This window comes from Podarcis cretensis (genome assembly GCF_951804945.1).
Source record: "Podarcis cretensis genome assembly, chromosome: 4".
Taxonomy (NCBI): domain Eukaryota; kingdom Metazoa; phylum Chordata; class Lepidosauria; order Squamata; family Lacertidae; genus Podarcis; species Podarcis cretensis.
This window is the reverse complement of record NC_137173.1, coordinates 59,467,324-59,479,768: the sequence shown is the minus strand read 5'-3', so window position 1 is coordinate 59,479,768 and position 12,445 is coordinate 59,467,324. Positions and strand designations below refer to the sequence as shown.

Genomic DNA, 12,445 nt, shown 5'->3' with positions numbered 1-12,445 from the left:
TGCTAAAAGTATCACATGCCCCAGAGGTGTGATTAGTATGCAGTAGAAACTAGGCTTTTAGTGTTGCAGCTCCAGCCCTTTGGAATCAGTTACCATTTGAAATCAGAGAAACACCTAGCTGTTTTTATATTTAACTAAAGGGAGTTTTGTTTTAAAAGGCTTTTCATGAAATGTGACCCAGCCATTTTGTGCAATAATAACTGTAACCACAGAACTGGTTTTATTGTCCTTTGTTCATGGTGTTTGTAATACTTATTATTTTATTGTATACCACTTCAGTAATTTTTTGTTGTGAAGCAGTTTATAAACCTGCAAGCAAGCAAGCAAGCAAATAAATAAATAAATAAATAAATTCTAAAGGTATTGCCAAATATTATCAGGATACCTGAGTAATAATCATAAATAAAAAATTCCAGCTTGTAAGAACTGTCCCTTAATCATCCCCTCCTCAGCATAATGAAACTTAAGAAAATCTAGTATTTATTAAGACCAAAATACTCAAGAATGCACAACTACCACACATGAAAAACTGTTATGTATAGTAAATGCCTAAATATTATTTTCAGGGCAGCAAATGACAACCATGAAGATGCAATGAAAACGAAACATTAGAAGAATGATGGCATCAACACATCACATGGTCCTGAATCTAGCTACTATTAGAAATTATAATAAAAGTTGTAATAAAAAAAATATACAACTACATTTCAGGTCACAGGAAAATGGAACTATGATGAATCAGCTAGGTGAGTAAAACACAAAATGGGAAAAGTTTTTAGAGTTAAAGTCAGCACATCATGGAATACCACATTTGAGATGGTAAGGAGCGATTGCTACAAACTAAAGGCGCTAAATTAGGAAAGCTTCCATGTAGAATAGCTATTCACCTGTCGTCCTTTTGGTTGTGTTGTTGATGGCAAGTCCTGCAGAACAAAGCCAACCCAGGAAAAGAAAACTTCATTTTACTTTGAAAGCAGTCAACGGTATCAAAGCAAATAGTTAATTTGCAAGTATTAACAACAAATTTATTTTCAGAAATAACAATTTAATAGGAAAAAATGTCAAATCCAGGCTGTTTAGCAGCAAGCTGAAGAAAGCAGGTAAAAATTAAGCAGACAGAAAATGTGCTTTCAATAAGAATTCATCATCTTCAACACAAAAGCACCTGTAAGCAAAGGAGGACCCCTCTTTTAGTCTTAACATTCTAAGTATATTCCTATTGGGACAATTATATAAATAAATTGTTTTTACAATTTGAAAGCTACTGTGTATCCAGCCGTTACGTCTAAATAGATTTCTAATTCATATAAATCTTAGTGTTTATACATAAACCAAATTATTCCTGTAGCTAATTACAATGGCAGTATTTTAAACAACATATAGAACAGTCTATATTGACGTTAATTGAAAGTTCGCAGAAACAGATACCATTTCTCATCTTATAGTACATGTGTTAACAGCACAATTATCTAAGTGTTTCTCAAGGAAGATCTGTCTACAGGTGCTTTCTAGTGTTTTACCATATATGTTCAGAGAAAAACAAATGATAAAAAATAGTGGTGTCTGCCATTATGTTTAACAGTACCTTTTTCTCCTGAACATATGACTAAAAAGAAAGTACTTTGTGTTAAAGATGTGATGTTAATAGCTTGGGATTATAAATGCAGTTTAAAGCCAGTTCCTTTTGCTTTTCATATCCAGGCAAGGCTCATATTTCACAAAAATATGTGCACATACCACAACAGCAGAGGACACACCAATTCCTTAACTGAGATAGCGGAAACCAATACTGCAATCTACAGAGCTTTAAAAATAAAAAATGTCCAGGTCTAAAAAAACCAAAACCTCCAAATACCTGCTGTGCAAATATTTTGCTTCAAAAGACCACTTCAAAAGTTGAAAATAGAAATTAGCCTTTTTGTTTAGTTTTGAGCAAGTCAGGATGAGGGTAATGATAAGCATATTTCAGGGATGAGTGAATTTTTACATTACAGTTGAATGTAACTCATTAAAGGGATTTTAATGAGAAGATTATGTTGTCGCGTAAACCCTTGAATGAGAGCAAATGGGGAATTAGACTTCTAAGTATTCTTGATTTTATCAGCAGAACACAATTTTCTACTGAACATGTAATCATAACAGGAATGGTAGATGAGCACCAACAAGATCTGAATACTCTCTGTCTAGAAGTCTTACCGAAACAGAATTGTTAATGCTGCTATGGCCATTAGCTGGGGACTGTCTGGATGTAGAGGGGGAATCTCTCTGAAATAAGACACAAGGTTCATTATCACACAACACTACTGCAGAACACAGATATATTCATGTCAACAGTTATATCCACAGGCTTATGACCAATTATTTTGCCTTTTCTTTCCCGGTCTGCTTTTCACATCACACAAAGCCAAACCACAGCTTTGTGCAAACTCTGGAAGAGAGGCAAGTGGCTGCTTTGCTTCTCCCAGGTGGTCCTGATGCAATATTGTACTAAGCCATAGTTTGGCTCTGTGTATTGTTTAAACCTAGTTGTAGTTTAGCTCTCTCTAGACTAATGTTAAGCTTTATCCAAGGTTTTGTCCCATGGTTTACAGTTTGAGGTTTGTCTGGGAGAGTGAAACCATGCATCCAGATTCAGATGACACACTGAATCAGGCTATGGCTCAGCTCAGCAAAACAACAGGGGAGGAGCAAAATGATTACCCTCTCCTCTTCTGAAGTTCATGCTAAACCAGTGATGGCCAAACTTGGCCCTCCAGCTGTTTTGGGACTACAACTCCCATCATCCCTAGCTAGCAGGACCAGAGGTCATGGATGATGGGAATTGTAGTCCCCAAACAGCTGGAGGGCCAAGTTTGGCCGTCACTGTGCTAAACCATGGATTGGCTTAGCATTATGTGGAAACCAGGAATCTCGAGTGTTTTCATATTTTTTTTAATACACAATCTAAATTAATGTCTATTTTTTATAACTTTAAATGTAAGTGGGACATACTATAGATACACACACACGTGTGTGTGTGTAACTTGAAATGGCCTCTCTTTCATATTATTTTGAAATCTTGGGACATAACTGAATAGAAAACTTGCTATTATCTTTCAGGTGTATATGGGGAGGCCTTCCTCCTATAATAATCTGTAAATTCTGTTGGGCTTTTCATAGTCTGCAGTTCATCTGGAGGGCAACATGAAGAAACATGGCTTGCTTAAAAACAAATGGAATAGTATGATATTGTAAATAATAATAATAATAATAATAATAATAATAATAATAATATGCCACCAATCTGGCTGGGTTTCCCCAACCACTCTTTAGAGGACATATCTTTACACTCCTGATGGGGCATATAATACATGACAAAGTTGTCAAAAAAGAAAACTCAACTTCTTTTGAATACTTCTGTAGTAAAACAAATCACTTACATTATAGAAAAAAGGACTGAGGCAAAAGTACAGGACTCTGATATTTTAGGATGAGAATATTCAGTTGGGTTTAATAATTTTCCCAACAATAAGTAAAATATGTCTAATACCATATTAGATTGCAACGGGTCAATAGGTTCTTGTGTTACAAAACAACAGAGGACATGAATGGCTTCCTCCTACATTTCGGCTTACACAGTTGTGCCTTGATCTGAGAATATTAATGCATGCATATGTATGTTTTGGGACTACAATTCCCACCATCCCTAGCTAACAGGACCAGAGGTCAGGGATGATGGGAATTTTAGTCCCAAAACACACACACATACACACACAACAGGGGCAGCTGCATATTTTCCTCAAAAGAGCTCACCCATCTATTGATATGAGAAGGAGTAGTTTCAGTCAAGAAGCGCTATCAATGAGGAGATCTAGCAGTCTTTATTGTTGTGGGTCCCATATTTCGTATTCCTTGCCTAGTGAAGTCTGCCTAATCACCAATAATTTGCCTTCTAGGAAATATTGTAAGATCATCCTTTTAGGAAAAATGTTCGGACTCTATGATTTTCAAAATAAAGTTGTATCCAATGCTAGTCCTGCTCAGAGTAGACCCACTGAAGATGAACATGATTACTCTGGGTCATTAATTTCAACAGTGCTACTCTGAGTAGACTAGTATTGGATATAACCCATGATTTTAATAGCCTTTTAAACATATACTCGCAGGTCTTGCTTATCGAGCACAATATTTTCTGTGAAGATCGTTCGTCAGGCGAGTGTTCACATAATGAGTTCATGATTTCCATTATTTCTGATAGAAATACTTCTAATCTGGGATTTTCCCAATTTCTCCCCCACCCTTTTCAATTTTTTCTGCAGCCAATCAGCAAAAGAGAGACAAAGGGAAAAACTGATTTGTCTGATCCCTCCTACTGATTCATCTGATCTTGCACCCTCAATCCCTTCATAGTTTCTGCCTAAACATAGCTGCTACCAACCAGCAAAGCAGAAGCAAGCAAGCAAATAAGGAAGTGGGCAAACTCTGGATTTTTGGATATGTGAATCTGCGGTGTTTATAGTGAGGTTTGGGCACAATTCTTTACTTGTGGATTGGTGAATTTTTGCATAGCAAGTGGGTCGATAGTGGGATTTGCGCGTATAATTTCTCTCCTTGGCCATACTTTTTTCATATCTAACTCTCAGCTTGTATTTTCAGACAAGTGAGGATCTTCAACAAAATACTGCATTGTTCCTTCGCGTTCTAAAACTAATCCTCCAGCTCAGAATTTCAGGCAGCCTGAAACAGGAGCCTTGCAGCACTATTTTGGACTTGCTGTGGAAGTTGACATGGAAAAAAAGAGTGTGCTGTTATTTATTTATTTCCATCTTCCTGAAACCTTAACCTTCTGTGCCATACTGTGCTGAAGAGCTCAAGTCTGGGGCTGGGATGCCAACACTGATTTTGAGTGATCTGCTGCTCTATATCGCAATATCGGGTGCCTACTGTTACCCCAGCTGGATTATCCTTTCCCCCATCACAATACAATACCATTTAGCACTAAGGAGAAAGAGAGGGAGACAGACAATTTCAAGTGCCTGCCCTTGAACTACTAGCTCTTCCCTTCCTATTAGACCATAAATGTATGGGGGGGGGGTTTTGGGGGGGGTAATCCATGATGACATGTAAAACATGTTGTGAAGTTCAGTTAAGAGTAGGATGTTCAGAAGGGGTTCAGTTAAGAGTAGGATGTAAATCTATTAAATAATGATCAGGACTAAGCGGAGAGTTTTCTGGAGAGTAGGAAAGGTGTGAGGAGGCAACCATTTGCCTTTTTTTACCTTCTTATTGCCTGAAGCATCCCCATATACTAGGGATAGTGAAACAGTGAGCCTCTAGATGGGCCTTTCTCAACCTTGGGTCCCCAGATGTTGTTGGACTACAACTCCCATCATTCCTAGTTAGCAGAACCAGTGGTCAGGGATGATGGGAGTTGTAGCCCCATGTCTGGAAACCCAATGGTTGAGAAAGACTGCTCTAGATGATGCTGGAATATTAGCCTTGACCACTGTACATTCTCCTGTAGCCAACCATACAATTTGTTTATAATGTTCCATTGATTTGTTATGCTTAATGCCTTTGTATCTCAGTTGTCTTACCAAAGGCCAACTCAAAATTTGAACTCAGTTTAAAAAGCAAGGTGTTCCTAACATAGCTACAGTTCTGAACACCTGAAATTACAAAGCAACTTGCAGAACCCAATGGAGAAAACATGGATTTGACTTCTGCACAATTCCCAATGTTCTGCTATAAATAATGAAATCAAATTTCCATTTATCCATGGAATTTTCACTTCATGCCAGGTTTTCATATGCACTGCTATTCTCTGGTTAAATTTCATTCCTCTGTATATATTGTCTCATTTTCAGATAATTACTTTTGCTACTTGCAGAAGAAGGAACACATGGACCTTTTAGGAACAAGCCTCTCAAGCAATGCCTCATGAACTAAAAGGTGTGTTCTACCTTTCAGTATTAAGGGGGAATGTCACTTAATGGATGAGGAGCCTGAGGTTAGAAATTTTACCCTATCTCAAAGTTAAGGGATGCAATATAATACTGGTTTGTAGGGCATGCTCAAACCATAGTTTGTTAATTCAAATGCGATGGCAAATTAAGGTTGACCTCAAACCAGAAGGGAAGTAGTGAATCACTATGTTCACATAATGCCAACTCATGGTTTGCCATTAGGACTGAACCATTCTAGAGAAAGATACTCTAAGCAACATATTTTTGGGGATGAAATTTCAACACCACGTTTGAATTCTACTAGCCTATCTTACAGCAACGAGGAGGAGAATATTTGTTAGTTCTGTTCCATGTTGAGTTTTGCTCAAGAGCTAGAGGCACAATGTGTCAGAGATTGCATTACAGTATAAGAAACTGGGCATAACTAAAATACCAGCTGTAGCATAAAACATTCTAGTAGATCATAATAAGCTTGTGCAAAGTCCTACAAAAAAACTTGTACACATGGAGAAACTCCTCTGGATCTGGGGATTATTTTCTTACACAATGCTTTCCTGCTAAGTCAGAAACAGCCCTTCCATGCATGGAAGACGCTTTCCATCGACTGATGGCATACCTATGGTTCCAACCCAAAGCCTATATTTCAGGTTTTCACAAATTTTCAGGTGTTTTTTTAAAAATGCAAAGCTTCTCGAAAGAACTCAAACATGCATTTCAAGAACTTGTGTTTTGAAATTTTGAAAATTGAGCTTTTTATAGGTGCTAGAAGTTGAGTTTTTTAATGAAAAATCAAAGTGAGGATAGACTACTAAAAAGAATGGCTAGTAAAAAGCAAAATGAAAAGAAACACAGTAACAGATCTATTTTTACTTCTATGGATCAAAAACCTCCAATTGTATTGTTTTAATGTAAATGAATGTAAAGTTATCTTCTCTTTTTTATTTTATTTTGTAGGAGCAGGAGAGCTTTGACCAAGGCAGCATCTAAAAAAAGAATTCTTAAAATTCAAAGTGATTATCAAAGTCTAAAATACATCCTGAGAATTCTAGAAAAATAATAACTTGTTTTCAGTGCTTGACTACAGATATGTGCTCAATCATTTGTAGAATGCATTTAGAGAAATAAGATTCTACGGTATACAAACTATCCTTTAAAAATCATCTTATGCTGAGGGTTAGTATTAAAGGTTGAAGCTATTTCACTGCCTCCTGAATTAAAGCCATCTTGGTATAGTCTATAACCATGTTAGGTGTTTTGAAGGGCAACATCGCCTCAACATTGTCATGCTTTGTATCACTGAGTAGGATTTATGTGTGGGAAAATGTGGGTTCCCCACTAGCATATTCATTGCTTCTTTGATTGTTGTGAGGACTGCGGTATGGAAGTGTCATGGGCACCTATTCAGTACAGTTTGTAATGTGACTTGTGATGCCAACACAGGTGTTTTTTTTAAAAAAAAAACCCCAGGCCATTTTGTAAGTATTACTTATCCTTCTAAAACAAAAGGTTTGGAGACTGTGCACTGAATCAACTGCACGACTCCTGAACAGGAGTGTACAACTTGTCAAGGTTTTAAACTGGAGAAACAGTAGCATGGCAAGCCTCCAATGCAAGGTGGGCCTCTCATTACCTTTTACATGAGTGTGAAATGTTGTGCTATTGACACAAACAAGTAATCTACATGGATGTTGAATAATGGCTTATATGCGCTTCTGGCAACTACTGAAATAAATACAATTTACTTCAAAATTAAATAATTGCCATTTTAGAATGGAAGATGATAATTTTGCGTATCTGTATATTGGCAATCTATAATATGCTACGAAAATCCACATAGGAACAACTGATACATTGAGCATGCAGTATTTTAAAGTATGACATCACTTACATAGTATTTCTCCCAGTTTGTTTGCTAAGTAGGAAAAACATCCTTCCTTAAAATGAATTTAATCAAAACAAATCTATCAAAGCATATTTTATACAGGTACAAAACCCCAAACAAGCAATTAGAAACATTTTGCATGGGAGAAAAGAGAGTGGAAGGCTCTTTGGTTTAAGAAGTTACATGTACTTCCTGGAAAAAAGTGTTTTAAATAGTTTTACACTTAGGCATTGCAGAATTAAAGATTATGAAACTAGAAAAAAAATTAAAGAGGTAACCCAACAATAATTTAAACAGAATTATATTTAAATATTTTCTGAAAGCTGTTTGGCTCACAATGTGCCACTAATTTATCTCCTTGCTAGTTTGCCTGATATCAGGATATTCCTAAACTTTAAAATCTTTTTTTAAATGTACAGTTCAAAATCCATGAACCACTTCCCACTTTTTGGAAGTATTGAAAACTGTGTTATATTCCTAATTATAGTTTTCTTTTAATATTTTTGAACAGACATCATTTTCTTTGGCTAGATAATCCCCCCAAAATTTCATTCTATCCATGCCTCATTACAATTATGAATTGCAAAAAGAATCCAAGTTACCATAAGCCACTGTGAATTTCTACTTCTTACAACTAACAGTGATTATATGGAACTTTGGGCTCAGGATATAAAGTACAGTGGTACCTCAAGTTACAAATGCCTCAGGTTACAAACGCTTCAGGTTACAAACTCCGCTAACCTGGAAGAGTTACCTTGAGTTGAGAACTTTGCCCCAGGATGAGAACGGAAATTGTGTGCCGGTGGCACAGCGGCAGCAAGAGGCCCCATTAGTGAAAGCATGCCTCTAGTTAAGAACAGTTTCAGGTTAAGAATGGACCTCTGGAACAAATTAAATTCGTAACTAGAGGTACCACTGTATTAAAATCATGAAATAATTATCTGTGATTTTGAGAAGGGCTGGCTTTTCTCATAACTGCAATTCTCATAACTGCAATCTTCTCCTTTCTTCTTCTCTCTCTTACAAGGCATTTGATCTGCCATACTAGATAACTCTAGATAACTCTAACCCCCCCCCCCCAAATCAGCATTTTCAACAGGAACAGACTTTGTAAATCTACCCTATGTATGTTAGAACATTTACTTGTCTCATGAAATAAGTTATCCCATGAAATAAAATTGGTATAGCATTGCTTACTCCTGACAAAGCCAAACATCTACTTAATTTCTATCATAAGTGAGAAGTTTCATGACTGTACTTCTCACTAGGTACTAGATACAGAAATTTGTCCTAATGTATTAAATAAAAATAATTATTTCCCCATTTTTTTCTGATATCAGTGATTCTTCAGCCATCTGGTGCTTTTGCTTTCCTCTGGCTAAATTGGTAGATTAAACGGATATCATAAATGAAATATATCATACATCCCAATGACGAATTCATTTTCAATATTCTTTTCCTATTTATCTATATAACTTTTATCTCTTTATTGAGTATCTTGCCCTTTGGTCACATGGTTATCCTTTTTATAATAAACAAACAGGAATTAATTGATAATCATAATCCTGCTAAGCACTTACAATTTACTGATCTTTTTGCTAATTTATTTATCCTCTGTGATGTTTAATATTTTCACTAGATGCAATATATTGGGCTGTTGGCTTGATCGGTTTGTTTCTACTAGAACATCTACATACGAAATGTTTCCCTTTTTCTATTTAAAAGCTTGTCTTTAATTCTCACATTTTAAAAAACCCTGCTGCTACAGCATGTGTTTCCTTTTAGTATCATCCTTCTGTCAGTGATTTGCTATAGTAGTTTAAACATTTTAACGCCTTGAGAAACAACAGACCATGCATTCTGAATTTATTTTGCCTTTACAGACCTCCTGAACATACCGTCTTATTCACTGCACTAAAAAACTTACTTAAGCCTGCTTTTTACCACCCAATGTCCCAATTATGCCTAAAATAAAGCAGGAAATAGCACAAGTCCTTTTTCATATTATAGGCTGTTAGGGAGCAATTAATGAGCTGATGTAATGATATGAGAGAAGGACGACACAGTAGGTAGGTAGCGCTACTCCTCTGTTCCGTTATCTTTGTTGTAAAATTGGTGTGCGTGATCTAACAGCACAGGCAGAAACAATTTCCCAGAAAGCAATAACATTCAGCCATCAGCAGGCAGTTAGGTTATAGGATTGAGAAGAAAGAGAGTAACTCATTAAATTCATTACCTCACATGAAGAAGACTGGGTGCGATAACTTGGCACAATCTTGAAGGTGATACTACCTCGCATTTCCCTCTGGAGAAAGTGAAATACATTTTTTAAAAAACTAAAAAACAACAAAAGAACACTCAAAACCATCTAATATTTCAAGAAAATAAAACACCTTAGAGCTTCAGCAGTTCTTTCAGAAATTCATGTTCAGAAATAAAATAGAAAATATGGCAATCATGTGGCTGTATTTCAAACCAGATGCACCTGTACTGTTCACTAGTACTCATTAGAGGTCTTCAGAAATCAGCAAGACATCACAAACATTTTGAACCTGCAAGCTGCTTCTCTCTTGGGGATTTCAACCTTTTCTCCTTGTCACTTCCTGGCTTACTTTAGCAACAAAGACATGCGACTATTTTTCAATTTACATGTTAAATTCAAAGAAAATAATTTTGATATAGCATAAAATTTGTTATACTGAAGATGGAAAAATAGAGAGTGGCGTTGAGTACTGAAACACTAACATTAAAAACTCTAACCTAAATTGACCATTATTATAAGGTGAAACCTGCAGCTTGCTGCGGATTTTATAATTATTATTTATTTACATAGCATGCAAAGGCTTGTCATAATCCATTATTTCTTTAAAAACAACAATGAGGCTAAATTCAAAGAATGGGATTATTTTAGGAACAACAAATGCGGGCATACAAGCAGAAGATAACAACAAGGATAATCAAATCTTACAGATGAAAGCTGCTTAATAGAATGCTTTGAAAATAACTTCCTTCCTGTGCTTAGTACTACTATTTAGATTGAGTTAAGTATTTTATATAAAAATGCATCTCCAGCCCTGAATAGAATGTGTAGATTAAACTTACACAACCAAAGACTGAACAACTTCTACAACAGCGATCACTGAAGACACAATATTTTTCATTACTGTTTTCATGAAGGAAAGATCGGTGTCACTGAACATTTTCAACTTCTGCTCCTTACACTAACACACACACAAGTTATTTGTTCAAACTTAAAAGGACAGGATCAGAATGGTCAGTCTAACTGTTGAGAGCATTACTTTTCAATGGAAGAGAAAAAGAAGTTGGACTCAATGGCCCTTGTGGTCTCTTCCAACTCTATGATTCTAAGATTTTTTTTTAAGACAAATGTTCTAATTTTGCCATTATGAGTATCGCTAAATCATGCTGTATTTGTGTGTGTGTAGTACAAGTCATCCCAACTGAAACACTTAGTTAGGGCTTATTCATGCTTACCTTTCCTCTGCTATTTCAAGGCAAAGCCGCAATTAAAAGCTCTGTGTCCGAGCCCCACCACCCCTTTTTGCTTTGGAGCTTTCCCTGTGAAAATCCATTCTTTAAAGCTCAACTGGAGCAAACAGCAATCCGTGGAAAACCTCAACTGATGTTTGCTTCAATTCAGCTTTAAAGAACAGTTTTTTGTGCAGGAGGCTTGGGGCACACACACCCTCCCATGTTCGGACACGGAGCATTAAAATGTGGACCGGCGTCTGGAAAGGGCAGGGCAAAAGGTAACTGTGGATAAGCCCTCAGGGACAGTAAATATCTCGTCCCACTTTAGTTGGTAAGAAAATCAGAAGAAGCAAGGGGAAAGGACAACAAATGCTTTGAGGCCTGAGGTTAAGCTTGCAAAGAATTATCTCTTGAAAAAACAGTGATAGGTGATGGGGAAGCAAAGCTCACAGCACTGGACTCCATTAGTTTAAGAAGCAAATTTGAGTTTTTATTCCTCCATTGAAGTTAGATAAATCAGATGCATAATTTGAATACTTACAAGCATTTTTTGCAGCTGTTCCACTGTTTGATTTGCTACACTGATTCCATTTATTTCCCGAATTTCATCACCCACATGAAGCGTACCTATAGAAGCAGGAAAGCAATATGGCATTGTGTAACAGAGGCATCAAATCCCAAAGAAAAAAGGATTGGCAGTAAAAGGAGCCATACCTGAAATAATATTAATCTACATCAACATATTAAATATTAACATCAAAAATACTCTACTTTCATTTCTCTTATTCAACACACACTATATATATCAGTGGGTTTTCATACTCTCATGCTTTTAATGCACATCTTCTTCTTTATTAAATGTACAGATTGCTTTTTGCTCCAAGACCTTAAAGTGGTTTCTAACAATCATAAAATGATACGATCATTAAAACTTAATACAATTTAAAATCAGATCCATACTAAGCAGTAAATGCAAGGATGGCAGAAGAGAGAGAACATAACACACAGCAGAAACAAAATAAAATGCTGTAGGAAGCCCACCATGCACAAGCCACTGAAGATGGGCCCTTGGCTGCAGTCCAGTTAGCTCATGTCTTAATGAGGCCTTACTCATGACTGGTTCACA

At 36.4% G+C, this 12,445-nt stretch overlaps 1 protein-coding gene and 1 long non-coding RNA gene across 14 annotated transcripts in view; one reads left to right on the top strand and one right to left on the bottom strand.

The window, feature by feature from the left end:
* The window catches only part of LOC307215344, a 551,858-nt gene that overhangs the window by 30,517 nt on the left and 508,896 nt on the right, over nt 1-12,445 (top strand). The window lies entirely within an intron of this gene.
* Nucleotides 1-12,445, bottom strand: part of CASK (calcium/calmodulin dependent serine protein kinase) — a 134,758-nt gene that overhangs the window by 20,259 nt on the left and 102,054 nt on the right. For 4 of the 13 annotated variants that reach the window (XM_079974496.1, XM_079974495.1, XM_079974490.1 and 1 more), the window contains 5 exons: nt 11,861-11,946; nt 10,064-10,132; nt 7,834-7,857; nt 2,197-2,265; nt 888-923 (listed from right to left, as the gene is read on the bottom strand). In XM_079974496.1, coding sequence (XP_079830622.1) covers nt 888-923; nt 2,197-2,265; nt 7,834-7,857; nt 10,064-10,132; nt 11,861-11,946 — 284 coding nt within the window. The remainder of the gene's footprint in view (nt 1-887; nt 924-2,196; nt 2,266-7,833; nt 7,858-10,063; nt 10,133-11,860; nt 11,947-12,445) is intronic. The other 9 variants (XM_079974500.1, XM_079974498.1, XM_079974501.1 and 6 more) reach the window with 5 other exon arrangements.